Source organism: Mycteria americana, chromosome 7 (genome assembly GCF_035582795.1).
Source record: "Mycteria americana isolate JAX WOST 10 ecotype Jacksonville Zoo and Gardens chromosome 7, USCA_MyAme_1.0, whole genome shotgun sequence".
NCBI classification, from domain to species: Eukaryota; Metazoa; Chordata; class Aves; order Ciconiiformes; family Ciconiidae; genus Mycteria; species Mycteria americana.
In genome coordinates this window covers 20,363,415-20,390,000 of record NC_134371.1, presented here as the reverse complement: position 1 = coordinate 20,390,000, position 26,586 = coordinate 20,363,415, and the positions used below count along the sequence as shown (strand labels likewise).

The window sequence follows — 26,586 nt, the reverse complement described above, 5'->3', positions numbered from 1 at the left end:
TTGTAAGAAAAAAACTTGACATTTGTTTATTTCCATAGAAGACAGAACTGGTTTTTGATACCCAGCTCTAACCCTGTAGTCCTGACAAAGCATACAAAGTATTAGTGAGAAGGGTCCAAGCCTGGCTTTGACAAAGGATGTGATGTGACTGTCTGTAATAATGGGACAGAGGGGACTGGGGAATGTAGTCCTGCTCAAGTTTCTCAGTTTCGTAGTGGTTTTTGTTTTTGTTTTTTTTTTTTTTTTTTTTTTTTCAAACTTGAGACATTATGTTGAATTTGACCCTCTGGTCTCAAAAGCAAGATGCTACTGATTTGATCAGTTTAAATGTTTGCTTCCTACAAGCCTGCCTCTTTGATAGCTTCATGACTTTGCAATCAGATATTTCCCAGCTGAAATAGGTAGTTGGTTCATATTCTGACAACTGATGTAAACCTTTTGTGGAAGTAATATCAATGTCTTTTAAATGGGGTCTTTAACTGTTCTCATTGTACATCAGTATTAATACAGGAATTCAGTCTTTCATTTCCTGGCTGTATTCCTGTTTTGTTTAATCATTTAAAAAAAAAATCCATAGACTTTCTTTTTTCTTTTCAGTTCATCAGCCAAATTTAATGTTTATGTCATGACAGTGAAAAATGTAGGAAACCAGTTGATTTCTAGCTGTCATTCCTATACTATTTGTGGTGTGTGCAAGTGGAAAGGTCTAATAACAGACTGAGGGGTGTGTCTGGCTTTCCTTTTTTCTGGCATGCACTACTCAATTCTGCTGAAAGTGAAGAATAAAATTAGTGCTGTTCATTTTCCTCTAATTTGAAGCAATTCATTTGCTCCGAGCCTGAAATTCAGGTTATTTCCCAATCCCATTGTGTTCAGAACATGAAGGAAACACTCATCTGTTCAGTCCTAAAAAAGAAAATTCAAATGTGGCTTTAACATGTCTCTTTGCTGATGAGGGCTTTCTCTGACGCACATTGATTGCCTGTCACACTCTGTAAATCAAAGTTATATATCTACATGCCCCATACTACTACTGCTAAAAAGGGATCTAATTGCTTCTCTATTCAGCTTGAAGGGCAATAAACACAGATTAATAAGCATATGCATAACTCACATGTATTATGAAATATTATAATTTGCATTTATTTTTATCTGCATTTCAAGAATTATAGATCCACCTATAGATTAGATAGATAACCCAGTTTTGTCACCTTCACAATAGGGAATCGCTCCCCTGGGAGATACTTCCTTTCCTTGACACTATTCTTTCATAAGCCCTCTGGAAGTTGATCTGGGTCTTGAATCAAAGCTATACTAAAGATTTTACTGGATACACCTGTGAAGTATGAACTCCCTTTTCATATCTGAGGGTGGATTAAAATCTTCAGCTTGGATCACTCAAACATCTGCAAAACTCCATAGTTTTTACTTCCCAAGTTTTTTCTCTAGTGTCTCACAATCCTTAGATTGTGTTCAGTTTTGCCTTCCAGAATCCAACAGCAGGATTACAAAAGAGCCTTGGCTCTCATTTTAAGAGTGTGTTGTTACTTGTGGATATAAAGCAAAACTTGAAAACATGACCACAGGTAACCATATAACTCAAAACACCCAATGGGAAATATGCTGGGTTTACCCTTTACCTCCACATGGATCCTAGAAGGCACTTTTTCAGAGCTACAATAATGTAATTGTGCTTCTTCTATCTTTTCTTACCTCTAATCATCTGCTTTTGTTGTAAAGCAATGCATCCACTGGCTAAATAACTAGGTGCTGATAGGCTTTATTTAACAATTGTTATCTTTCACTTCTTACTGAGTGAAAAATAAAATACAAAGAGAATCTAGAGACCAGAATAACGAGCTGGTCATCACCAGAAATGTTAACACTTCTGCATGCCATTCTAGGTAGCCTAGAAAACCATTTCCCAGGCAAACTCACAGAAGTGTGTGTGTGTGAAGTCCAGTGCAGTTCATCCTTCCTAGAACTCAGTAGCCCTTTATTGCATTTAGTAAGTAAGTGGGTGACAGTACCTATTAAAAAATATGTTGCCATAAGCAATCTGTAGGACTTGAAAGCCTGCCTGATCCAGTACTATACATAATGGCCCAAAATGTTTGAGTTGAGGCTGCTCTGGTTTAAGGTTTTTATTGTGAGACCATCTTGAAGGAATTTTTTGGGGGTCTTGCATTACAAAACTTGAAATCCTGGGGCAGCCAGTGCAGTAAGCACACAGCAGCAGGCTTCTGTGTCCTGTGGGGCACTGGGCAGCAGGGCAGGGAAAGGGGCATCACGTGTTCTGGAGCAGAGAACAACAGTATTTTCTTGTTTAAAAAAAAAAAGCAGAGTTGAATTGCTGTGGTTTACTAGAGACACACAGATATCCTTTTGTGCTGCCTAGTCTGCAGACTAGCTGATTTGGGCTGCAGTGCTTGGTGCATACATACAAATTGTCTCTGAACCCCTTGCTGGCTTAAGTTGTTTTAAAGTAGATTGCTGCCTGCAATGTAGCATTGGGAGATGGAAAACCAGTTCATACTATGTCAGAGTTAAGGTTTCTAGATAGAAGGCTTTTCAAAGGGGCTTAAGTGACCTAGAAATGTACATACACTAAAATTTACTACCAGCAGCTTTGCAGGTTTTAATAGTAATTCTTAGTGCAAAGAAAAGCAACGACACATTATTTTTGGTTTGTTATCTTTTTGTAAAATGAGGTCCAGACTTTGTGTAACCCTGATCGCCATAGCTCACCACCTCAATGTGCAGAAAGCACTATTTCTTGCAAGCTCAGATACTTTGAACATGCTACTCAATGAATGACAGCTCCGAAGAGTTACCTGAGGCATAAAGGGAGTTTACACACTTTTAGTATGAACTGCACTGAGCTGATCACCTCTCATGCAGGGAACTAAACCAGTACGTTCCCCACTTAATTTACCATTATACCATTGAATGCAGGTTACAAGGGTGTTTGCTCTTTGTTTTAATGTTTTAACTCCCTAAAAATTCCTCACACAGATTTTTCACAGCTTGGCAAACATATTTACTGTTGCTTTAGCAAAATTTCATTTCACTGCAGCTTCATAGGCTGTGGTGATGATCCTTTGGGCAATCTAAGTATATGTGACTAAAGGACCATTTAAGTACTACCTTCCTTCAGTGTCAGAGCTTGTTGGACATAGTTTTTGCTCAACTATTTGGCAAAAAGCTACCCCTGCAAGAAAAAAACCCACAACACAGCGGTGACAAAACCCTAATAATTAACTGAACATCCTCATTTGCAAAAGTAGTTCTGAGTGATGAAAATCGGCTTGTGCTGAATTTTTTGGCAGATTTGGCAGTTTATTGGCAGCTTTTATTGTAGCCAGTTGTCTCTAGTGTTAAATTCCCATATATGTAGAGACCTTTTAATAGTCTGCTACAGTTACTAAATCTGGCCCATTAGCTCTGTGCATGGGTACAGAGGAGAAAAGAATTTCTGTAGTCTGCGTTTGGACAATTCACCTTGATGGGAATGCATGCACATGCAATGAACGTATTGGAAAACCTAAGTATGGAATTGGTTCAGGGACACTCTGAATTGGTTCAGGGACAAGCTATACTTTTGCTGGCTAGCCTCTTTCAGCGTCCTGACTGAAATCACTAAGTCTTAACCACCTATATGCCCATTACACTTGCTTTTTCACACACTCTGACATGCAATATTAAATCAAATGTGTTTCTGAAAATATAATGTCCTTTTTTATTTATTTCTCTGAACAAATAACCAGCTTCTGACAACCCTGGGTAAGAAACTGACATCCATCAAGATAGGCAAAGAGTTGTTTTATATTATTATTTCTAAATTTAGGTGTGAAGCACATCATTAATATTCTGTTGTGGCAATAATGGTCACTTTGCTATGGATAAAAAAGTGATATAAGCAGAGAGATTTTCAAAGCAACTTTGTATCTTAGTGAACAAGCCTCTCCAGGCTTTGATGCTGGGACCTGTCAATACTGATGTACAGGATTTCATATAGTTTTATTTACCAGATTGAGACTGTCCAGGGAAGAAGGAGAGAGAGAGACCAGTGTACACATCTGTGTGGAGTGATTCCCTTTCCTGTTCTCTGGGTTTATTGCACCTGTGAAAAATGTTTCACTTAGGTTTTGGAGTCTTTGTTTCCTTTTGCAAGGCACAGACACATATTCATGCTGTCCAGTTAAATCACAAAGTGGTGATCGACAAATGAACTGAAACCTTCCCTGCATAAATCAGAAGGAACAGAGAGATGGTAATATGTATGCTTAATAGCACAAGGTTAGTAATGCTAGCTGTAAAGTCAAGGCAATGGACACCAGCAGGGCTGTTTCAGTGCAAAAAAGGATTTTCTGGTGAAGATTTCTATGGGTTCCAGCACCTGTGACAGTAAGGTGATGTATCCAGCAGAGCATTCATGTCGTTAGGGTGGGGTAAGCTGCAGTAAGTTAAATTTTTTTGTTTCCTCTGCGAAGACTAGTTCAGCACACAGAAACATTGTAAGTGGGGAAAATACCCGAGTAAGCCTTGTGCTGTTTTGTAGGAACTTGCACTGTGCATTCCCCTTAAATAAAAATTTAAAAATACAATTTGTAGATTAAAATGGATTTAGTCCCATTTAAATTGCTAATGTGCAGATGATTTTTTAGCAACTTTACAAACTGACCCTGAATATCTATGAAAGCAGTACGTAAAATTGTACCTGGCATATTTGGAGATATGCCTGTTCAAGAGAATGCAAATCCCTGAGTTTTGCCATGTGCTGAGATGTCTGGAAGCAAAATCACCCTATGTGAATATGACAGATCTGGGGTGGTGAGCTGCCAAAAGACAAGCATTTGCATAAAACTGTCCCTTCAGTGAAGCCTGCATCCCTGTCGCATCCCTACTATGACTGTGCTACTGAGACCTCCTCCCAGGCTCTGTACGCCAGGCAGTGCCTCTCCCTTTCTTACCTACTCACATGACATTTATAAAAGAAAACAGAGAGACAAGCCAGCCCAGGAAATATGTTTTGAACTGAGAGTTATGAATGACAATATTATCAGAAGAATTATGTGAATAACTGGAGTTTCAGGTCACTAGTTGAACAAAAAAAATCTATATGTTTTTCTATGGATCATGCTGAAGTGAAATTTGTGAGGGGTTTTCCTCCAAAAAGAAATGTTGTTCTTCCTGTTCACTGCCAGGTAAGGATCGAACTCCTTTCTCTTTGGGGCTGGAGGCCATAGGAAGCATTTATTTAAAACATTAATTTCCTTGTATTTGAGCTTGGATTTTCAAAGGAAAGTAGAGTCATGTTTGCTCAAGGGACTCAGAAGAGCATCTGTACAATCACTGTTTGAAATAAGCCTGAATCTGGAAAGGTTAGACACAGTGTAATATCGCGGTAGGCACAGTGCACTTGGTTTACAAATCGCTGTTCTTAGAGTGTCGGCACATTTCATTCGTTTGTCCAGGTTTAAAATTTTCTCAGCGTCTGATCCATGAAAAGGCTTTTTTACTTTTCACAGATTTTCCTTCCATTACAACTCTTCCACTCAAAACCAAAGAAACATTTTATTACAAAAATCCACAAAAATCATTTTATATGTTAATTTATTCCCATATCTCATTGAAATATTTACTTAGCCACAGTTGCTCAGGCGGAGTGGAGCCTGTGCCATGTGGTTTTCCACTGAATGTGACAAAAATACAGCCTTGTTCTAGCTCCACCCGTTTTTGACAGGATGCAAAACCCCACTCCATTAACGTGAACATGCATTTGCACTCAGTTTAAACATTGCATATGGTTGATGTCTAATTCTAGGTGACTCTGAACATATGAGCTTTCATTTACTGGCTTTTAGCTGTGCATCTCCCATGCAAAATTAAAAATATCTGTATTCATATAAAAGCAGAGCGCTTTTCACTCCTGCCTGTTAAGTGTCCTCTGTATTCACAACTTACAAACCTTTCCATATGCATCAGTTAGTCATCAGTCGTACGTGGGGCTGGAGCGCTGGAGACCCTGTGCTCCAGATACATTAGCAAGTTTGGTTCTCTGAGGAAAGCAATGTCAGGCCATCGTGGATGTTCAGCCCAGTGTACTCTTTGTTAGTCTCCAGTTTAGGAGGCAGCCTACTAACGACAGAAGGAATGCCAGCGGAAATGAGAAGTAGTACCTGCACTTCTGTTCAAACTCATGAAATACACTTTTGTTAAGCTCTCTGTGGATCAGAAAGGTCCTTGCTCCTCAGTTACTCCTTTCCAAGCTGTCTAGTTTATGTTAGATTTGTTGTAAAAATGGCATACATAGTTTTTATTTATCAATGTTTCTTATCAAGTGTTTTGGGTTTGTTTTGGGTTTGTTTTGATTTTGATTTTTTTTTTCCCAAAAGCCCAACTATTGCTAGCATTTTCAACCTTTTGCATTATAAAAATAGTTGACTGTGGAGCACAGGAGATCATCGTTTGAAGTTAGGTTATCTGGCATTTTATGGAAAATCTGCTGTGGACAGTCTTGGTTAGTTTTGCTTTTATCATCCATTGCGCACTGCATAGGAATTACAGCTGCCTTTTGGTTGCTCACCACGGACTCAGTTAATCTTACAGTGTAGGCACAACACTTGGTGGTTGAGTTTGATCTGGAGTGTCTTCTGTGTGCAAGATTTAGTCCTGTCGTGGATGGCAGGAGCCAGACTCTCAACAGCAGCAGAGTGCCGTTAAGGGTCTGTTACATGTATAGGTTGGCTTGAAGAAACAATTTCCTAGAAATAATCTAGTGTCAGACTACGTGGGCACATGTCTGCAAGTGGTACTACTTAGAACAGATTCACAAGCGACAAGCAATTTCTGCAAGGCTTTCTCGTTATTCCAGTGCAATAATGCAGGGACACAAAGAGGGAGTGTCAGCTCATTGCATGTTTTCAGGATCAAACCCTGGGCCTGTGGGTTTGACAGGTGTGATAAAAGAATAAATTTTATTTTATAGCAGTAATGTATTCTGTGTCCTGAGAGGCCTGACTTCTTAAGCAGCACCTGATCGCATACCTCAAAAGCAGAGGCATATGGCAGAGGTAGGATGTTTGATGTGCACTGACATGCCAGTTGCTTGCTTTAGATAGTCCTCCAGGTGCGCAAAATGACTCTAAATTTGACCTTTGTCATGATTCATTTACACTTTAGCCTGTATCTAAACGGATGGTAGTAGTATTCTCTGGATCTTGATGTGAGATCATTGTGAGTCATTTGGATCAGCAAAGTAATGCAGAAAAAAATTATGTATGTATATTCCTTGGGAATAAGGAGGGGGACCTCTGAAGTGTGATTTAAAAAAAATAGAAAAGAAATGTATGTAATTTGTTTGTATGTTTAATTTCTATAATACAAATGGTGTAGATCTGTGTAAAACCATACTTACGGTGCATTTCCTGAATCCATGATTGTGATCCTACCCTTCTTTCTTCAGTATTACATTTCATGGTCTGCTGAAATCATGTTTAGGGGGATAAAAATAGTATATCGTCTGTTTTTTGGCATCCAACCTCTAATTTACAAATATAATTTATGCTAATCTTGAAAGTGCTTCTCAGATACAAAGTAAAATGTGTCATCCTTAGTATATGTGTGTATAATTTATTCTGATGGGAAATAGACATTTCAAAGCCATTTCAGCCCTTTATACTCAGAACATTTGATATGAGCAGAGGAGCTGGGTGTTCATTGCTGTAAGACTAAGGAAGTGGTTAAAATAACAGTAGCTATTCTCTTAACCCAAAAAAGGTAGATACACGAAGGGATGAACTGCTGTTTGCTCAGTCAAGCCAGCTCATATACAATCCTTGAGTTAAGTATTTTTATTTCTTTTGTATTTTTGCTGATGATTAGTCATTTTTATGATGGACTTACAAAAATCTTCCTACGTCATCACAGTCAATTTTTTGTGACTTGTCTTTTCTTCAGTCTCTAACTCAGACGGCTTCCCTGATGGATTAGATGCATGTCATGGGGGGGTAGCACTGCATGGGCTTGCAGCTCCCCGGAGGGAAGAGGCCTGGCCATCCACGTGCGTTGTTTGCCCTATAATTCATAGTTCTCCCCACTTTGGCAGAGGAGCCTGCAGAGACTCCCAGCTCAGTTTCTGCCAGCTAACAAACCCGTATCTGTGACTGAGTCTTCCTCAAGCACAAGAGGAGTGAGCAGCTGCTCTTGAAATGGCTTCTCTTGGTTGCCTGGTATTTCAACACTCAGAGAAGGATGGGGACCTGCTGTGGTCCCAGACTGGGGTGTATCACAGCAAAGAAATGGGAAAATACCTTCAAAGATGCCACGTCACCAGCAGACTACATTCCCTTTCCCCCTGCTTAGGAGGTCAATTCTCATAATCAGGTGTAGTACCCCTTTTGAACTTGTGGATAAAAAGTCAGAAAATGTCATGTAAAGGAGCACAAGAAGAAAAATAGAAACTGTACAAAGATGAGGAGAGCTACCAAGTGGTTCTTGGTGCCTGAGGCATGAAACTAATCCGTGGTAAGTCTGAACTGATAAGAGAATTTCTGGATGAATACCAAGAACGAGGGTAGATAGATGGCTGGGAAGAAAATGTAGCTCTAGGGTATTCTGACTTTATGGGACTTAGATATTCCCAAGAATGCTCCTACTCTTTACAACTGCACTGAGGAATTTAATATTCCACATTGTTTATAGTTAAAGCAGTAACACCAAGTAAAACAAAAGTTTTTCACACAACTATTAATTTGTTTTCCAGGAATTAATTAAATTTCTGCCTGGCCCAAGTAATGAAACTTCACAGCAAATTAAAACTGTTATTTGCAATGCTAAGTAGGAACAATGCCAATTAAAAAGACCACACCGATTGAGGCAGGCAGTCTCTGGACACTTTTTCTCTGCCATGTATTTTTCAGCAATGTGATGAGAAGTTCTTTTTCTTAGTTTTCTAACTTAACAACTTGAAAATATATTCCTAGTCAATAGGAACGTTATGACTCATGGCAAAGCAAGGTGGAAATGACCTTGCCTGTGACCTTGCATTTAGAGTATTTTCTGTGTTCATTTTTAATGTTTAGCCTTCCTCTATAACTTGCCCTCTTGTGACGCGTAATAAAATGAGTAATATAAAAGACTTTCCCCTCTGTAGTTATTCAAATATGTAGACATTTCAGTTATTCCATGCTGCAGTTTGGTCAATGCTCCAGTATCTACTTGATAGAATAGAGCAGGCAGAGCACAATAAGCTGAGCTGTAATGTGTCCAGGACTGTGATGATTACAGCTTATGTGCAGGCAGGCTGATACCGCAGGTAGGAACAGCAAGGTCAGTATGGTTTTATGCTAACCCAGTTCTGACCTCAGAAATCTCAGCTGACAGATAAAACCTGTGTTGGAGGTATAACAAGACTCATCAGATCCATCAGTTGGAGCTCTTGTTCGTATTTTAGAAATGAAAGCTGAAATCCACTATTACTGATTTAAGGCAGATTCCACCGTTTTGGTATTTGTTGTAATGATTCAGTTCCAGTGCTGTGTGGAAGAGGGAGATGGATGGGATGCTTGCTTACCTTCCAGTGCACCCAAGGAGGGAGCATGGAATCTGACAGCACTCGATGGTCTACATCGGACTTGTTAGGTAGGCTTTGGAGAAGCCTGTAACATGTTTTTGAAAGGAGAGCTGCTTCGGAACACTCTTCTTGAGGGTGTCTGGAGTCAACCTCACTGCACTGCCCTTTTTTCCATCTACTGCAGCATCAGTCACTAGACCTAGGCAAACATCAAAGTGCATTTTCAGCACTAAGTCAGCTTTGCTGTAAGTGTGTAACGTGAGTGATCATACGATTAATTTTGTTATTATATAATTCATGTCTCTCTTTGTAGACAAATGTCTTGCATTTTTAACGGTTATTTGAACGCTGTACATAATTCTTTGTCAGAGAAGCCGTTGAACCTGGCCAAGTTCAAATTGAAACTTCCCAGAGGAATAATCCAAATCTGTATTTCCATATATATTAATAAACTGTGTAATACTTGCAGCAACTCACATAATACAGTTTTGAAATGAGATAGAACTCATTATCAGTACAATGAGGAGCACAGGCTCTTTCCTGTCAGAAATAATGGAGTGAGATCTACACAATTATTTTCCCTCGCTGTCTCTGTAGTCATTTATGCAGCAAGGTGCTTATAAATCTTTCTGGGCCTGTTGTGCTGTAGTGGGACATACACCAGCCCCAGCCAACTCCTGTGGTTGCAAGCAGGAGGAGTATATAATGAAAGCAGGAGAAGTATATAAATAAATCCTTTAATTCTGTCTGGTTTCATGACGTAACATCAGCAGCACTGTGCATTGCAAAGCTGCCTTGCACAAGTCCAAATGGAGCTTCAGCATGCTGCTGCCTGAGGGCAGGGGACGCCACGTTTGCAATCTGCCGTCCTGCTTTTGTACTTGTGCTCTGGGTATGAGTCTGGAGTGACTCCTTTCTCTTTGCACCACAGAGGATTTCAGTCTGTATTAGTGAGATGTGAACTTGGCACTCCACCCAATGTTACGCTTGCGCTTACTAGTCAAGCTATGCTAGGAAACACCTGCTGCCCAACGCTCAGGAATCGCTACCAGCATGAGTAACAAACCTACGCCTTTTGTGATCCTGGTCGATGACCAGGGTCCAGGACCAAGAATTAGAGGCTAGTCTTCTTCAGCTTGGGACTTGCAGCTTGGGATGTAGAAAAGCAAGACCAGATCTACTTCAGCCATGAAGCAGAACAGGTCCGTTCCCATACGTACCTGCAACCTTTCTCTGACCTGGCTATAGGCTGCTTATTCTGGAGTAAGTGTAGGAAGCAGGTGAGACCGGTTTTTGTCAGTGATGTTGAAGGGAATTCAGTAAAGAATGAAAAAATTATGGGAAGGGAAGGGAAGGGAAAAAAAGGACATGATTTAATTGTTTAATGAGATGGTGCATTTAGACGCTGGACTTATATTTTGAAAGTTTCTATTCCTGGCATACAAGATGCAGCAGTTTGGCAAAAAAACATTCTTCGTATAAACGCCGTTCTGTGTATTCTTAGGAAAAGGGTGAAACCTGTCACCTCAGTGGAATTTGTGCAAGTCCATCCAGAACCAAATCTACCCTATAGCGTGTGGCTTAAACACCTCCATGCAGCAGTGAAGTAAATGCACTAATTAAATAGTGTAACCTGATAAGAATTTTAATGTCAGAGACAGGGTGAACTGAAATTTTGTTTGCTAAATGTGATTTATCCAATGGACTTAAGGAAGGAAGCACACTCCCCACCTGCGTTCTTCAGCGTGTTTGGATAGTAATCTTCTTTAAATAATGTGACAGGCCCTTTTTGTAGTCCAGCGTCAGAGGATTATATTATTTTCAGAACAATTTATGAAAGATTAGTAGAGGCATAGTTAATCATTTAAATTAGCTACAGGTTTTTTATTAATCTTCAAATTAATGAGTTCTACCTCTTGATCCTTCTGGCTGCAAATCCCTCTGGAATTGATGCCAATTAGGATTTGGTAATAACTTGGTTATGAACATGGACCAGTGTGTGCATATGCATGGCACGCATGTGTGCACGTGTGTGTACATGTGCGGGTAGGTGTCAGTGCCCCTGGAGAGTGGCACATGTTTAGTTAGACCTGTTCAGTTGTTACCAATTTGGAAAGTGGACCTCTCCACTAGTGGAAATTAAACAAAAATGCAAGGACAGTAGTAAGCAAACAAAGGTTCTGCATTATCGTGCACAAAGTTGTGCATTGCACAGTGCTAATCTGATGCCTTTAGGACAATCAGATACAGCTTGTGTATTACCTCCAATGAAGATGGGGACAGTATGAGGGAATGAAGTGACCTTACTCACTCTTCACATGAACTGTTGAGAAACGTTCTTGTCTTTTAAAGAAGGAAATGTGTTCCAGCACCAAATAAATTGCACCAGCCCAAGGCAACATCAAACAGAAAACTTACAGAGGAGCAGACTGACCCTGCTTAGAGCGTCACTCTGTGTGAAGGGGAAACAGGAGGTAATTAGGGCTTTCCAGGACTTCACAGTTCTCAAACTGACATTTTTATGTGCTCGCAGTGGTACCATTTCAAACCTCCTTGCAAACAGGCCCATGTTGACCTGTGTGTGTTGCTGAGTTTTTTTGCATAGTCACTGAATTGCCTTAATTGAAGTGTGCTGTAGGTTTACAGTATAAGCATCAGTAAGAGCTGTTTTTCAGAACTGATAAGCCTGCATGAGTATAGCAGGAATAATACCAGGTTCTCAGTCCTGCCATCCACAGTACAATGTAGTACTTGGTATGACAGCACTTGTGTCAGCTGAGCTTTCCTTCTTCTATACCTGTGTTTCTGAATGGTTGCAGGTTATTTTCTTCCTGGTGTCCCACAGCCCGTTGCCTTTTCATATCTTATGCTTGTATCTTATTAGTCTGATGCTGCTCATGTTGCAGCTTCACGTGGATTTGATGAGATATTAATGTTCAGTTTCCTATATCCAAGTAATTTTTAGAGCATTTCTTTCTCTTACCATTCTTTAATCTGAAGGGAAATGATTGATTGGACCCCAAGAGCCTTGTTTCCCAAGGTATGTGAGTGCCTGTAGTCAAAGATGAGTGCAGGGGAGTGAGGATCAATACACGATGTTGCATTTCTAAAGCAGTATTCTTTCCCCTACTTGCAGTCTCTTGTCTTCCTGAAAACTCAGTTCTGACTTCTGATGTTTGAAATTTGTTCTATAGACAATTTCTAGTCACAATGCTATGAAACCTGAACAAAAGCTTTTCTCCATCTTCTTGTAAATTTTGAGTGAGTGCATAGCGGTATAGCTACGTTTCAGTTGTTGGCAACTTCTGTTGAAAAATAGACTACTCTATTCTAGTAGTCATCTTGTTTTAAGAAAAGAAAAGAGCCAAACCAAACCAAATTCAAAAGTACAATCTGCTCATCACAGGCAGAACTGACACCCTGGTTCCAGGTACAGTTCAGGCAAAAGTGATCATTTACTTACATGCATATTTTCTCTTACAGCATAGGTGGAGAAGTAGTGAGAGGAAATGAAGGAAGCTACGTGGGGAAACATTTCCGCATGGGATTTATGACAATGCCTGCTCCTCAGGACAGACTGCCACATCCTTGCTCCAGTGGCTTTACCGTGAGATCCCAGTCTCTTCATTCTGTTGGAGGAACCGATGATGAAAGTAGCAGCTCTCGTAAGCAGCCACCTCCAAAACCTAAGCGAGACCCCAACACCAAACTAAGCACCTCATCTGAAACAGTCAACACTGGAACAACAACTAAAAGCGGGAAACTACCGGACAGGACTGAAGGTAAATACTATAATTCTTTGGAAAAAAGGTTCTTGGTGACCCAGTGTTAAGATTATCCAGTTGATAATCTTGCATTTAAGAACTACCAGTATGTTTCCCCATCTGTGTAACAGTGCCAGCACAGGTATCCTAGATCACTGTTCTCCAAGTTTTGTACCAGTGGGTAATTGCCAATCTTTGACATTTCTCAGAACCGCACCACTTATATGGCCTGGTTAGATACTGGGAAATGAGTTGAATTTATTCAAAATGAAGGGAAAAAGAGATTGCTATCAGATGGCATGTAGGACAATGTTATCTGCATGCCAGCCAAGGACCACTCCCCATATCACTAGCACTGTGCAAACCACAGCTTTGGAAAGGGTCCTCCTCAACAATGAAGTGAAGGACAGAAATTATTAAAAAGAATACTGCGTGGCCCTGAAACTCTATAGAAAGGAAATATCATCCAACAGTTAAAATTGTACTCGAGATGATATAATGTATTGCCCAAAGCTTCCATTTGCATATGAGTCTACATTTTCTCTTCCCATTCCTCCCAGTTACATTTCAGCCAGTGCAGCATTCAGAAGAAAATAAACAAATTTGTAGAATAAGGATATCACTTCCTTACTCTGAACTACTAAAGATGAGCTAATGCTATAGGGATCTTCTCCTTCCTTTCTTCCATGCTGAAAATGCATTTTGTGCAGCAGTAGGACCAGCTGTACTCCCTGCTAGGAGAGATCAGGATGAGTCTGCTTCACAGTGTGAACTGTAAGAAGGAACCCTTAGGGACGATTGGTTTTGATCAGTGCTGGTCTTTCCCACTGCTATGTTACATACCAGTTTTGACATCCCATGCAGTATGTTGTGCTCTTAGTGTGTATCCCTTTTGCTTGTTGTGGCCAGAAATACTAGTTACATTCATGCTACAACCCCTTTTAAGCAAATCTTAAGCACTGATGACATTTTACAAAGTCATCAGTGATAACAAAGATGCAAAGGAATTTAAAATTCAACTGGTGGCACGTATATCTACGATTGTGAGGTTGAACACAAACACTGAACAAAACTGTAGACTTATTTATGCTGTTGTTGGTAGTTATTTTGCATATGACATTTACCATTACTTCCGTAGCTTGTCCTTTACAGTGACCATTACATCAACTCCACTGAATAGACTAAGATGACAAATCCAAGCATTAAGTAGCTGCCCTTAATAAAAGCAGTTTTCCACAATTTTACTGGACCAAAGCCTACATAGAAACCATTCAGATTTCTGCCACAGGCAGATTCAAAATCTCATACCAGAAAGTCTTTCAAGTCTTTCATTTAATACAAAAAGAGAATGCATGGCACAAACTTCTTGGACTGATACACTCTCAGGTGAAAGGCAGGAGCCCTTAAGTTGCTTAAAAGTTCTTTTAAAAAATATTGTATTTTAAAATATTTTTATAATTCTTTAATATACATTAGCATTCTTTCTTCCTGAGTCTGCATAACCAGAATTACCAAGGCTAAATGAAGTTTGTTTTGCAGAGAGAGCAGTAGAATAGGCTCTAATGTTTTCTAACTTGTTTAATAAATATTCCTGCAAGTGTGCATTGAGTCACACAGTATGTTGTGCTCTTCGGTATGGCTGACCTTGGCATTATCTCTAGGATGATTAGGAATGAGGTCTGTTTTACATCTATCCCCCAGCCCTCTTCCTCATTTATTGAGAAGCAAGGGACTTTGACAGCCTTAAAGTAGCAATAACAATAATGATAGTGATAATTGAAATACATCCAAGTATTTTACCAATCTCACAGAAGTTATGGCAGACTCCTTAAGCAGTCTGTGTCCTCATGAAACTAGATCTTCTTCAGCATTATTATTATGGAAGGTTCTCAAAATTTTGCTTCCTTTCCCTCATCTCCTCCTACCATCTGATATTTGACACCGAGGATGTAATATGTAGTCATGTCCCTTCTGACAGATTTCAAAGTTTGAAATTGATTGACACTTCTGTTTCCAAGGCCAGGTACCACTTTGCCTCCTCCCACTCTGCGCCGGTTGAGCTTGATCTATCCCATTACATGGTCGTTATGAGTGGCATGCGTGGTATTGCAGCAGTGTTCACTGTGGATAATCTGTATGACAATGGTAGTACTACACCATAGCACCAAGTATTGCAGAGCGCCTCAGATTCATTAGTATAATCAAGAGCTGAATATTCACAGCAAGATCTCTGGAAAGAACAGGTGAATGAGTAATACTCCATCACTAGTGTAAAAGGTAATACCTAAATGCTACCTTTTAGTATGACTAAATGCCTTCATGGAATACTGAGAATCTCTGTGATACTTAACATATGACCTGTATAAGATTAATTCTGCTGGTTTATATGTAGTGCAGCAATGGGCACTTTTAGACTACCATAAAGAAGTTCCTGGAGATTTTGAATTGACAGAACCCTTTAACCATACCGTCATTGTCGCGTGTACAGAATATCTGCCCTGTTTGTATATGTCTGGTTTTATAGGTGCCAAACTTATAGGGGTTTCACCAAAGACTTTGATACATAGAAAGTAAGATCAGATTGTAGGTGTTTTTTTGAAGTAAGCAGTCAAATTTTAAAGTCTGAGATATGCTCAAGGGTGGTACAATATGGTGTTTGGATGAACAGGCTGGATTTCTAAAATGCTTTGCTGTCAGCAGGAGAGGCTTTGTTATCACCTGTGCACTTCAAGGTAACATGTTTGTTTTGATGAACGAATTTTCACAGTCAGCATCTGGCTAGCATAGGAATGTTTATATAAAAACTGTGGTCATACATTGATGAGGACATTTAAAGATGAGCAGAATCAGACAAAAGTCAAAGTTATCTCCAGTATTGATCTGATACAAATATTAAACCAGCTTTGTCCCAGAATATTAAATTATCACTGTTACTCTACAATTAATTCCCAGCAAATTTAGTATCTGAAATTGTGCCTAGCTCAAGGAAACCTGTGAAGCTCTGATTCTGCCAGTCTGTTTTTTATGTGCAAGTGGTTAAGTTTTTCCATATCTAGTAGTTCTCATTCTAGTAGCAGTCTTTGAATTCAAGAAATTGTAAATCTGTATCTTTCCAATTTCAGGTGAGATAGTCCATAGGATACAGTATTCACGTTCTCCTAGGGAGGTCTTTGGAAACTCAAGTTCAAGAAAATGCCCGTTTAACTTTCAGTCACTGTTGTCCATATCGTACCCAAATATTTGTATGTGCATGTCTCACACATTTGCATGTACTTGTGGTATTTGCAGGCTGAATAGCTACAGCTTTTTCCAGGAAGTATGGAAAACAACAATGAAAAACCCTATTGTTTCTCCGTCAACTATTGTGGAATCTCGACAAAGGAGTTGTCACAAAATTGTTCCCAGCTCATTTTTTTTTATGGCAATGCAGAATAATTCAGACTATAATGTCTATTGTCTGACCCTGTGGCTACTTTGAAAAGGAATTTGCTACATCTCCTAGGCAACCAGGGACAGCCTCACCACTCATTTTTATTAAACATGTTTACTTTTTGCTTTTTGATAATGATCCAGTTTATACAAAATCAAGCAGTTACTGGTGGTAACTTTTATTCTTTTTCTTATCATGGTAAAGTCAAAATATTGAATCCATCCCATCATATTCACTACCATAACATTAGATTATGTTTTGAATATGAGTCTGACTTTACTGCAGAAGTAAGTGGCAGAAGAAATTTGGTCATGAGCTTGAAAGCCCTTTTCCTCCTGAAGCACGAATAGCATCAATAACAGCCACACCGGCTCTGTGCACTTTTCCTGTAAGTGCTCTTGCTTCCAAATTTGTGGGAGTGTGAGAATGTCCTTTTAAGTTGCGATGACACGTATCAACCCTGTCTCATTGTGCAGCGGTGTGATAACACTTCAGTTTGTGTGTTTCATCCCAGTCTACCTTGGCTCTCCTGAAAGAGCACTCTCCAGCCTGAAGGCCTCATTCTCCTTAACTTGACTTTAATTTTATTGCTGTGTTTCTACACTTTTGTGTCCCTTCTTATGCTTCAATATTCCTTTTTTACTCTTCCAGCTACCTCTCATATGCACCCACTGAACACCTTCCACCCAATTGCATTTCTCCTCCATGACACATTTCTAGAAAGTTGTTTTTAAAAACGTGGGTTGTCTTTTCTGCAGAGTTTTCAAACTCTGGTAGGAACAGCAAACAAATGTAGCTGTGCTCCATACATCACACATTGGAAGTGAGAAGTGAACTGAAAAGGGTAATTTTAAATAACATTTCAGCGTGGAAGGCATATCTAATCTTGATCCTGAAAGGCTCTTTATTGAGAAAATGCAAGAGTTTAATTAATTGATGTGCTTTCAGTGCCCAGTCTTACAGAAAAAGGAATTAATAAAACAGTATAATTGCTGAATGTAACCAGCCTCAAGCAGTGTTTTTTGATATGATCACTGCATGTCCACCAAGAAAGGTTTACAGATCTACTGCAGTGCAAACATAAATGAAGAGGTATCAGTGAATTGCATTTTGAAAGTTAACTTTTTGTTAAAATTCTGTTTAGTAATATGGATGATGACTACATTATATAAATATACGCACATAAAATATAAAATATAATGTAATTTATGTATACATAATATACACATTTATGTATAATGAAAATGCAAGTTGTGTGTGCTTGCATGTACGTACAAACATGTGCACACAAATGCAAATTAAAACTCAGAGTAGCATTTTCAAAATGCTGTTCATGGTTGTAATTCTGCTCCTGCCAGAGCCCATGGGAAGTTTAGGTCTGCTACATGAAAATGCTTGCAGGGATCCCCACCTCTTGAACCCACTCAATTTGTTTAGTGTTTTCCTTCTGAGTGTCACGTGTGGAAGAAGATATCCTTCTTGCTGCTTTCTAAGCCCATGCAGTGGAAGCCTCTCTCTGTTGCTCAACAATCTCTAAAGGTGGGCAACTTGTAAGGAAAATTTTCCTCTGGAGAAAAGCAATTACAGAAGCTGTAACTGGGGTTGCAGTCCAGCTGGACACTCTCATAAATCTAGTTTTCTGTCAGCTAGACTGGTGGCTCTGCATTGTAAACTTGAACTTTTGCTACTCTCATTAAACAGAACTTGGATTAAAGGGATTTAGCACTTTTGCTGTTCTTGCGTGGTGCCGGTTTCTTTTTATTTCCTACCTTAGTGAATAATGTATTTAACCTGAACTTTGAAATAGTGTCCTCTGCAGTAACCATGTCATGTGCTTCCTTATAGCCAGATCTTATTCCTGCATCTTTACATCCATGCCTACTAAAGGAAGAAATATCACTAATGAGCCCTATTCAGCCCTAACAAGTCTAAAGGGACTGACAGATGAGTTCTGGTGGGTATAGCTATGGGCAGTTTAAGATGCTACTGCTTCTGGGCTATCTGCTTGGCCTCCTGCCAGATATGACAACCCAGTGCTGACGTAGCAGAATGCAATATTTTAGGGATGCATCTTTGAGACACGGGTGCTGCTGCACCACCCTGCTGCTGGGCAGGGACCGTGGCAGGGGAGTGGGGCAAGCGGGTCTGGTGAGAAGCATCCAGCGGCGAAGCCTGTCAGAGACCTGCGCAGCGAGCACGAGACTTGCGCGGATGGCTCTTGCAATGCACTCCCTCTTAGCGAGGGCCAGTCGTCACTGTGGCCTGCGATGCTGCTGCAAGGCCGGGGTGTGAGTCTGAGAAGAGGGGAAGGGCAGGCTGCGTGTCTGTAGTAGGACGGGTGTGCTGCCTCCTGAGGTCCGGCCTCTGAGGCATCCTCCCAGGGCATGGGCTCCTCAGCCGGGTGGCCAGCTGGAGTCCCCATGTGTCATTGTGCCTAAGAGGCCTGAGTGCTTGCATGTTGTGCACTGTATGTTTTTTAGCTCATTTTCCTCTTTCCTACAGCCTGCTCTGTATTTTAAGCACTGTGTTTTGATGCATGAAAAGCTGCAGCTAGTGTTCACGTTAGCTATATAGGTATAATGCAAGCTGGTATTCAGCCATGTGTAAAGCGGTGTCTGGTTTCCTTCACGTACCTTAATCTGATTCTCGATCTCAATGCTGCATTACCCATTATTTTTTGTATGCTGTAATGTATCTCTTTGCAGACTGTGAGGCTTGAGAGGGCTTAACTTGAAACTGTGCACACTGGAAGAAGGCAGCTGGCAATGATGGAGGGAAAAGTCAAAGCCAGTGTCAGAAAACACATGCCCTGTTGTCAGTAGAGTGAGGTGGAGTTGGCTCTTAACTTCCATGCATGACTCCAGAGAACTGCCCTGTGTGTCCAGGTGGCACAGGGATGGCTACGGTGCCTTCAGCAGCACTAGAGCAATGCAGTCTCTACTAGAAACCTAGCGCTTCTTTCCCTTTGTTCAGCCCTGCATCTCGGCAGCCTCCTTGCCGCCGCAGTGGTTAAAAGGCTGGAAGGCAGCGCTGGCCTGACTTTGCTGTGGTCTCTGCCCAGCAGTGCCTCTGCTCCGTGTTTGGCCCCTGTGTTTGTGCTCTAGCAGGAAGGACATGGGAAAGATTGTGGTCTATTCTCTAGCACTGAATAGCTTAGAGATTTTCAGAGGCTTTGCTTTTTTTTTTTTTTTGGGGGGGGGGGTAGTTTTTCAGTGTTTCGGGGTTTGGTTTTCTTTGCTTTTGTTGAGATTTCAGTTTACCCCTCCCTGCAGCGAGTCAGTTTTCAGGTTGCAGCTCCCAGAGCTGGGTTACTTTCCTGTGCATACCACGTCCTCCAGCCCTTCATCTTTTCAGGTCTGTTTTCTGGTCCCTCAGATAAGGGAGGGCAAGGGGGAAGGAAGGAATGAAAGCAGCAGTTCTTATAGCTGTTATAATAGCTTTCTGCGCAGAGCAATGAACACAATGTGATTTTTGGAGGGATTTATAAACAAGTTTTGAAGCCACAGAGGGAGTATATTCTTACCCTTAAGGCACATATGCATACTCATTAACGTTAATGGAAGCTGCAAGCATTGAACAGAAAATAGACCATGCAGTGGTAAAAGACTTGAAGATCTAGTTACCCACTTGGGAACTACATTGTGCCCAAGACTTGGCAGTTGGTACTTTAGCTATGTTGTGCTAGTCTATCCTGTGTACTTAGTGTCTTTTTTTTTTTTTTTCTTTTTAATTTAACAAAGTTGCTTTATATATTCCTCATCTCTCTTTTCACATTAGGATGTTGCTCATTTGCTGAGAGACACTGCACCTGTGTAAAAAAGCACAAAATTAAATGTGCAGCCCCCCTGCAGTACAGATATCTCTCTGCTCTCAAGGGTGATGGAAGCTGTGATGTTCTTGATAATGGAAAAGCCTTAATAACGCGAGTTCAGGGAGTGTTGCGCTGATTTATGAGATTGACTGCAAATGCAGCCAGTCCAGGAGGAGGCTGCCTGCCCTCAGCTGAGGCTAGTAAGCCCTGCTAAACACTTGTGATTCCTGCTGAACACGTGGGCTTTTCTGCACTGTGTACCCCAGTGCTCCAGGGCTCAGGAGAGTTTTTAAGCCTGCTTGCAACCCCAGGCCCAAACGGCGCTTGTGAATGCACACCGTTCTGCCCCGGAATTATCAAACCATCTAGGACCTCAAAGTAGTGTTGGGTATAACACAGACATGCTGAGTAGGAGACTTTCTCCAGGCTGCTGCCACCCTGAGGTCCACTGACTGTATAGGGTCACTGTAGTCCCTGGACATGCCAACAAGGCAAGGAAACGTGAGCCACTTGTTCATGCAGTCAGCTGGGATCTAGGAGAGAGTATTAGCACAGGTTTCACATCATATGAAAATCACTAGGCTGCTTTTAGAGCCAACCCAGCCCTGGAAGTACTTCAGCTGTGCTCTTGAGGTATCTGAATCAATAATCTTCACCAGAAAGACCACAATGAAGAGAGTGCCTCTGAAGAAAGCTATTATATGGGTGCTCTTGTCCACTGCATGGTTAATTTGCAACCTCAGTAGACAGCCCCTATGTAACTGGAAGGTTATAGTATCAATAAATCCATTCATTATCGTCAGGTCACTGTATGTCAAGCCTGGAATACTGATAGAAAAAACTGTGAGTCATCATATTTGTGACTGTATTTCATTTTTTATTTTGTTTATATCTCAGGGAACCATAATACTGGGCCTTCTCAGCATTTCCACCTGTGCGCTGAAATACTATGAAACACTAGATTCTTGCATTATTTTGCATCACTGAATGGCTCTGAAATCAGGGCCAGGAGAGGAGGGGAGGAGAAATCCAGGTAATTCTCTTGCTTATTTTGACAGCCCTTCAGAATTTGTTAAGTAAAATGAAAAGCCCGTGAAACTACAAAAATAACAATTTTGGAATACTCATACTACACTTCTGTTTTCCATACAGTCTTTGGCATCGTCTGTTAAAGACATTGCGGACAAATGAGTAAGGGCTTGAAGGATCAGACTGAAATCCTAAAGTCCCTGTTTACTCTCAGAGCTGGTCTGTGATAATAGAGATGTCTAGCAAAACTCATTTGGAATTAAAGGAAAAAACACAAAACAGCTGCACTTTTTATTCCACAGCAAATATATTGGATTTCCACCTCTTTGTTTTACCTTATTTTTAACTGGTGCCCTAAATCTGTTCTCACTTAACCAACCAAATGAGACAAATCCTTATGGAGTGAAGCATGACTGAGCTCTCAAGGCATTTCCTGTCAGGAGGTTGATACTGGGGGGGCCAAGCACCCTACACTCATGTTGGCTTTACTGGGAACGCACAGTGATTAGCAGAATCACATCCCAGGAGATTTAAGTCTGGCTCCAGGTGAGATCCTGTCATGGCTACCCTATGTTTCGTTGGTAATTTCTTTCTAATGACTGCTTGAATATAGTAGTCCTGGTTGGTGCAATGGTTTGCTGCTTTCATCTCTTCCACTTGGCTTAATGCTGGATGACATCAAGCAACACATGCCTGACATGCTACAATTGTGTTTGGCGCGTCATGCTTTTCAATTTGTACGTGTGCAAACAGTGCTGTGTTGGGATAACATGCACAGCAGTGACAGCTCAACAGAGCACTGCTTCCTTTTTGCAATGCCATCAACTTGCCTGGAGGTCACAATGTACCAGCCTGGGCTTTTCATAGATGCACGAGGGGAAAAAAAAACCAAGGACACACAAATTTTTGTGCTAATTTTAGTGGCCAGAACTTTGAACTGCTGGCATGTCAAACAAGAAGCACATCCCCCAAAGTGCAGTGTGATTTGCAGCTGGCTGCTAGTTCAGGGTGGGGGGAGGCTTAGATGTGGGAAGTAAAAAGCTGGTGCATGATGTACTTGACATCATCAAGAGGCATAGCTTAATATCCATTTCCAGTGCAGTGGTATAATATTTGCCATAACTTCCATTATTTCTCTGAGATAATGAATAATACTCTGCCTTCAAATTTACAACCAGCTTGCATGTAACGATTGAATAATTCTAGCTCCTCTTATGCTCTAGTAGTAAAACAAAACTAGTACTGCAATTACAGGACTCTCTGAGCATAAGCATGCCTGGAAAAACTCAGCTGTGCGTTGGGAGCAGTATAACCTTTGGGTTGTTGGCCCTAACAGTGCTTTGGGGGATGAAGAAGATTCCTGGCATTTTTCCCCTCCATGCATGACTGCAAAGGGATCTGTCTCCCATTTCCTCTTGGTAGAATACCAAAGAATGGCTTAGCTATAAATCTTGCCTTAGGAACAGCGTGATGATGCCACAAGCCTCCTCAATTGGGAAAGTTTTAATGGGGTTAGGTTTTTGCTTATAACAATGAAAGTCTCTTAATACTTGGATTTTGGTGAATACGATGGTAAGTAACCCTTTGATTAAAAGAAAAAAACCCCCACAACCATAAAAAGCAAACATACAAATATGCACCAAGCACAAACTTGAAGCTATACCACTAGTGTGGATTCAAAAACTTCATGTCTAGCCTGTTTATTTTCTTAAATACGAGTTTTTGCAAACAAAAGCATGGAAGCTTAAGGTATTCTACGGTTCTGAATTATTTGTTATTTTCTATTAAATATGAGATAATTTTTACAGCTGTGGTGGATAAATATCTGCAGTGACTAATTTTCGTAAGATCTCAGTCCTGCAAATACATGCTTGCTTGTGAGTAAGTGTTATGCCAAATGGAGACTTCTGTAAATAATACTATCTCCCAGTGGTGCGAGCGGGGGAACAGGGTTCTTCACAGCTCTGCCACTGGCTCAGATGACCTCAAGCAGTTCACTTGCCTCTCAGTGTCCCACATTCCTCCTTTGTAAAACAGAGATAGTGACGAGGGCTTTGTTTTGTGAGGTAGTTTGCAATCAACGTATGATCAGAGTATTTCTGCTCACAGTCAAAGCTTGGGCTAATGGGACACATGTGAGTGCTTTTGTGAGCACCACTGTAGAAAGAGGCTTTTGAGCAGAGAAGGGAATAAGTGAAAAAGACTGTCCTTGCTTAATGTGAAATTCCACACATCTGGCAGGGTTTCATTTGTGAACTCAGGGCAGTCACTGTGGAAACGAGGACTTCAAGCAGCTTCTCAGCATAGGAACTGCTCAAGTTCCCTTTCCCAACCTCTTGTTGATATCACTGATGATGCAGTGATATATTTTTGCCAATAAGGATGGCAAAATCTGGGCTGTGATTATGGTCCAGCTCTGGGAAATGCTGAATGCCATCGGTTTACAGCACAGAGTCCCAGGAGATGGTAGGTAACAACCCTGCTCAGAGCTTAGGCTGTTCTGGGCTGTCCTGTACCAGAGGCTGTGGCTCAATGGTATGAATTCCTGCAGAGAGCTTTGTTTCTGAGCAACAACAAAACAAAGCTGGCTGTAAACACTGGGTTATAGCAACAGTTTCTGGTTTCCTGTGGTGGTGCAACTGCTCAAAGCATGGGCGCATCCCTATGTCCTAGTGACAGTGGGAGTAGATGCTAGTTCAGTCTTCATGGGGAACTTCAACAGCTGCAAGATAGGATAGCAAGGAACATTTCTTGCAATGAAAAGTTGCTTGGCAAAGGAAAGGATAAGATACGTTATCTGAGAAAGCTGACTGGCATAACAGTTTCAGCAGTCACCTGCTTTTCAGTGGCCAAACCAGCATTGACTTGTCCCTACACCCATGCCGTTGCACTTAGTTCTGGGTTCTGCACTTAGCTGAACCATTAGGGCTGGCTTAGGGGCTGTGCTGTAAGCTTGCATGGGTCCAAATTATAACTAAATAAGAAGGAGAAGGAGAAAATGGAAGGGAAGGAGAAGGGAAAAATGGAAGGGAAGGAGAAAAAGGGGAAGAAAAGAGCAGGGGAGTGCTGTGTGTGCTCACTGCAAACACAGTGTGGGAGAGATAAGGGGAAATAATAATACAGTTCGTTCATGTAAAGAGCATTTGGGAGCAAATTATGATCTTGGCTCTCTCTTTCCAGTCATACTCTGGTAGTTGACGCCTGCTTCTTCCCTTAGATATCGGCTAAGATGTTTTAGCCTGTGATACTGCTTTTGCTTTAATTGCCTTTCATTTACCTCAGTTTTCCAAACATTTTTGCTAGAGAGCTCCACTTTTCCTCAGTGTTCCATCTTCTGTCTTCTGTTTCTTGGTCTTTTTTCCCTTTTTTGCAGGGTGCTAGTTTTTAATCAAGTCTGTCTCTTGTTCCTGCTAGTTCTGCCTGTGAGTTGAACTGAACAGGTTCTGCAGTCGTGGGTGAGGTAGGAACAGCTTCTGGCAGCAATTCCTCTGTTCCCTTTTGTGCTCCATCTTTGTCTTTTCATCCCCCGTCTCGCTTCTCAGGTGGCACAATGAGGCTAAACCTGGCATTTGAAACAGAAGAGGGCTTTCCCGAAGCTTGTCTGGAACTGCATACAACAATGTCAAAATGGTCCTGTACACTGCAGCCGTGCCAGGTGAATTTATGGTGATTAGGCCTGGCTGCATGACACTTATAGATCAACACTATTATAGGCTTTACTAGTTTCACTAGGCCACCCTGCAAATAAATGCAAGATGAAATGATAGATGCCAGGTGCACAGAGAAGCTCCGAGTGGGAGGCAGCTGATAACGTGTGGCTTGTCTGTAATTTTGTCAACACTTTATTTAGAGTTGAGGAGGAGAGAGGAGTCACCCCTATGGAGATGGAAGTAAAATGAATAGCTGTAAGGCTCTTTTCCTAAAGCCGATTACACTGAGTATTTCAGTAACACTCAGCCTCTGACCACAGAGCTGTTACATCTCCAGGCACTGCTGCCTGCCTGTGAGCTGCTCTGACCATGCTCTGTCCACTTCAGCTATCATCATATTCACCCAAAAGATGCTCAGTGACAACCCGCAGGAACTGCTTCCGCAGGGTCACCTTATGTCCTTTTGGTAGAGGCAAGAGTGCCCCTTTAGATGAACCCTTCTTCATTGGGGCTCATTTGCTGTCTCGGTGCTCCTGCTGCGGTGACTCATTTGACCCCTGCGATCAACCCTGTGCTTTGTTTTGAAATGGGAGCTCCATGGTGGAAGGGCCTGCCGGATGTGTCAGTCAGCAGCAGCAAGAGGCTTTTTATACAATGGCCTCAAGGAAAAGAATTGTACAAAGCCCACAGAATTTCTGGGGGAGAGGAGGTTGGTGAAATCTGTTGGTTCCTTGTCGCTGGTGGGAGATGCTGAGAAAGCGCAGCAGCATTTGTGGGGCCGCCGTGCCTGTGGAATAGTTGGACACAGTACGTTTCATGTGGAGTCCCCAAGAGGTCAGTATTATGCACAATATCACCTCGGTAGGTCTGCCAGCTTGATTTAATGGGCTGCAATTATTTTAGAAGCTCGGCAAACAGATTGCTTCTTATGTAAGCAAATAATGGATTTGACCTACTTACTGTATCTGTAAGTAGAAGATAGGCGTTACTGTGGACCTAAAAAATGAAGTCTCATATCTCCAGATAAATTATTCAACTCTTTGCATATAGTCACCGCTAATGTTCTGGACAGGATGATTGTGAACCAAAGCAACAATTAAATCAAGTGAGCACATACAGACTATTTTTCTAGATAAATGAAGCAGGTGAGCTAAACTTACTGTTTCGTTAAGCATTTGCTCTTTCTCTAGCTTGATTTCCTTCTTTCCTATTTTCACTGTAAATCATTTCAGAGTCCACTATTTGGGTGCAGGTACTGGATTTAGAAATCACCCAGAGCCAGGAACTCTTGCAGAGATCAGTTTCATTCAGTGTCTCTATGAGTA

The 26,586-nt window shown here is 41.1% G+C and overlaps 1 protein-coding gene across 1 annotated transcript in view; it reads left to right on the top strand.

The window, feature by feature from the left end:
* NYAP2 (neuronal tyrosine-phosphorylated phosphoinositide-3-kinase adaptor 2) overlaps nt 1-26,586 on the top strand; it is a 141,430-nt gene that overhangs the window by 48,059 nt on the left and 66,785 nt on the right. The window contains exon 2 of the mRNA XM_075509109.1: nt 13,061-13,359. Coding sequence (XP_075365224.1) covers nt 13,061-13,359 — 299 coding nt within the window. The remainder of the gene's footprint in view (nt 1-13,060; nt 13,360-26,586) is intronic.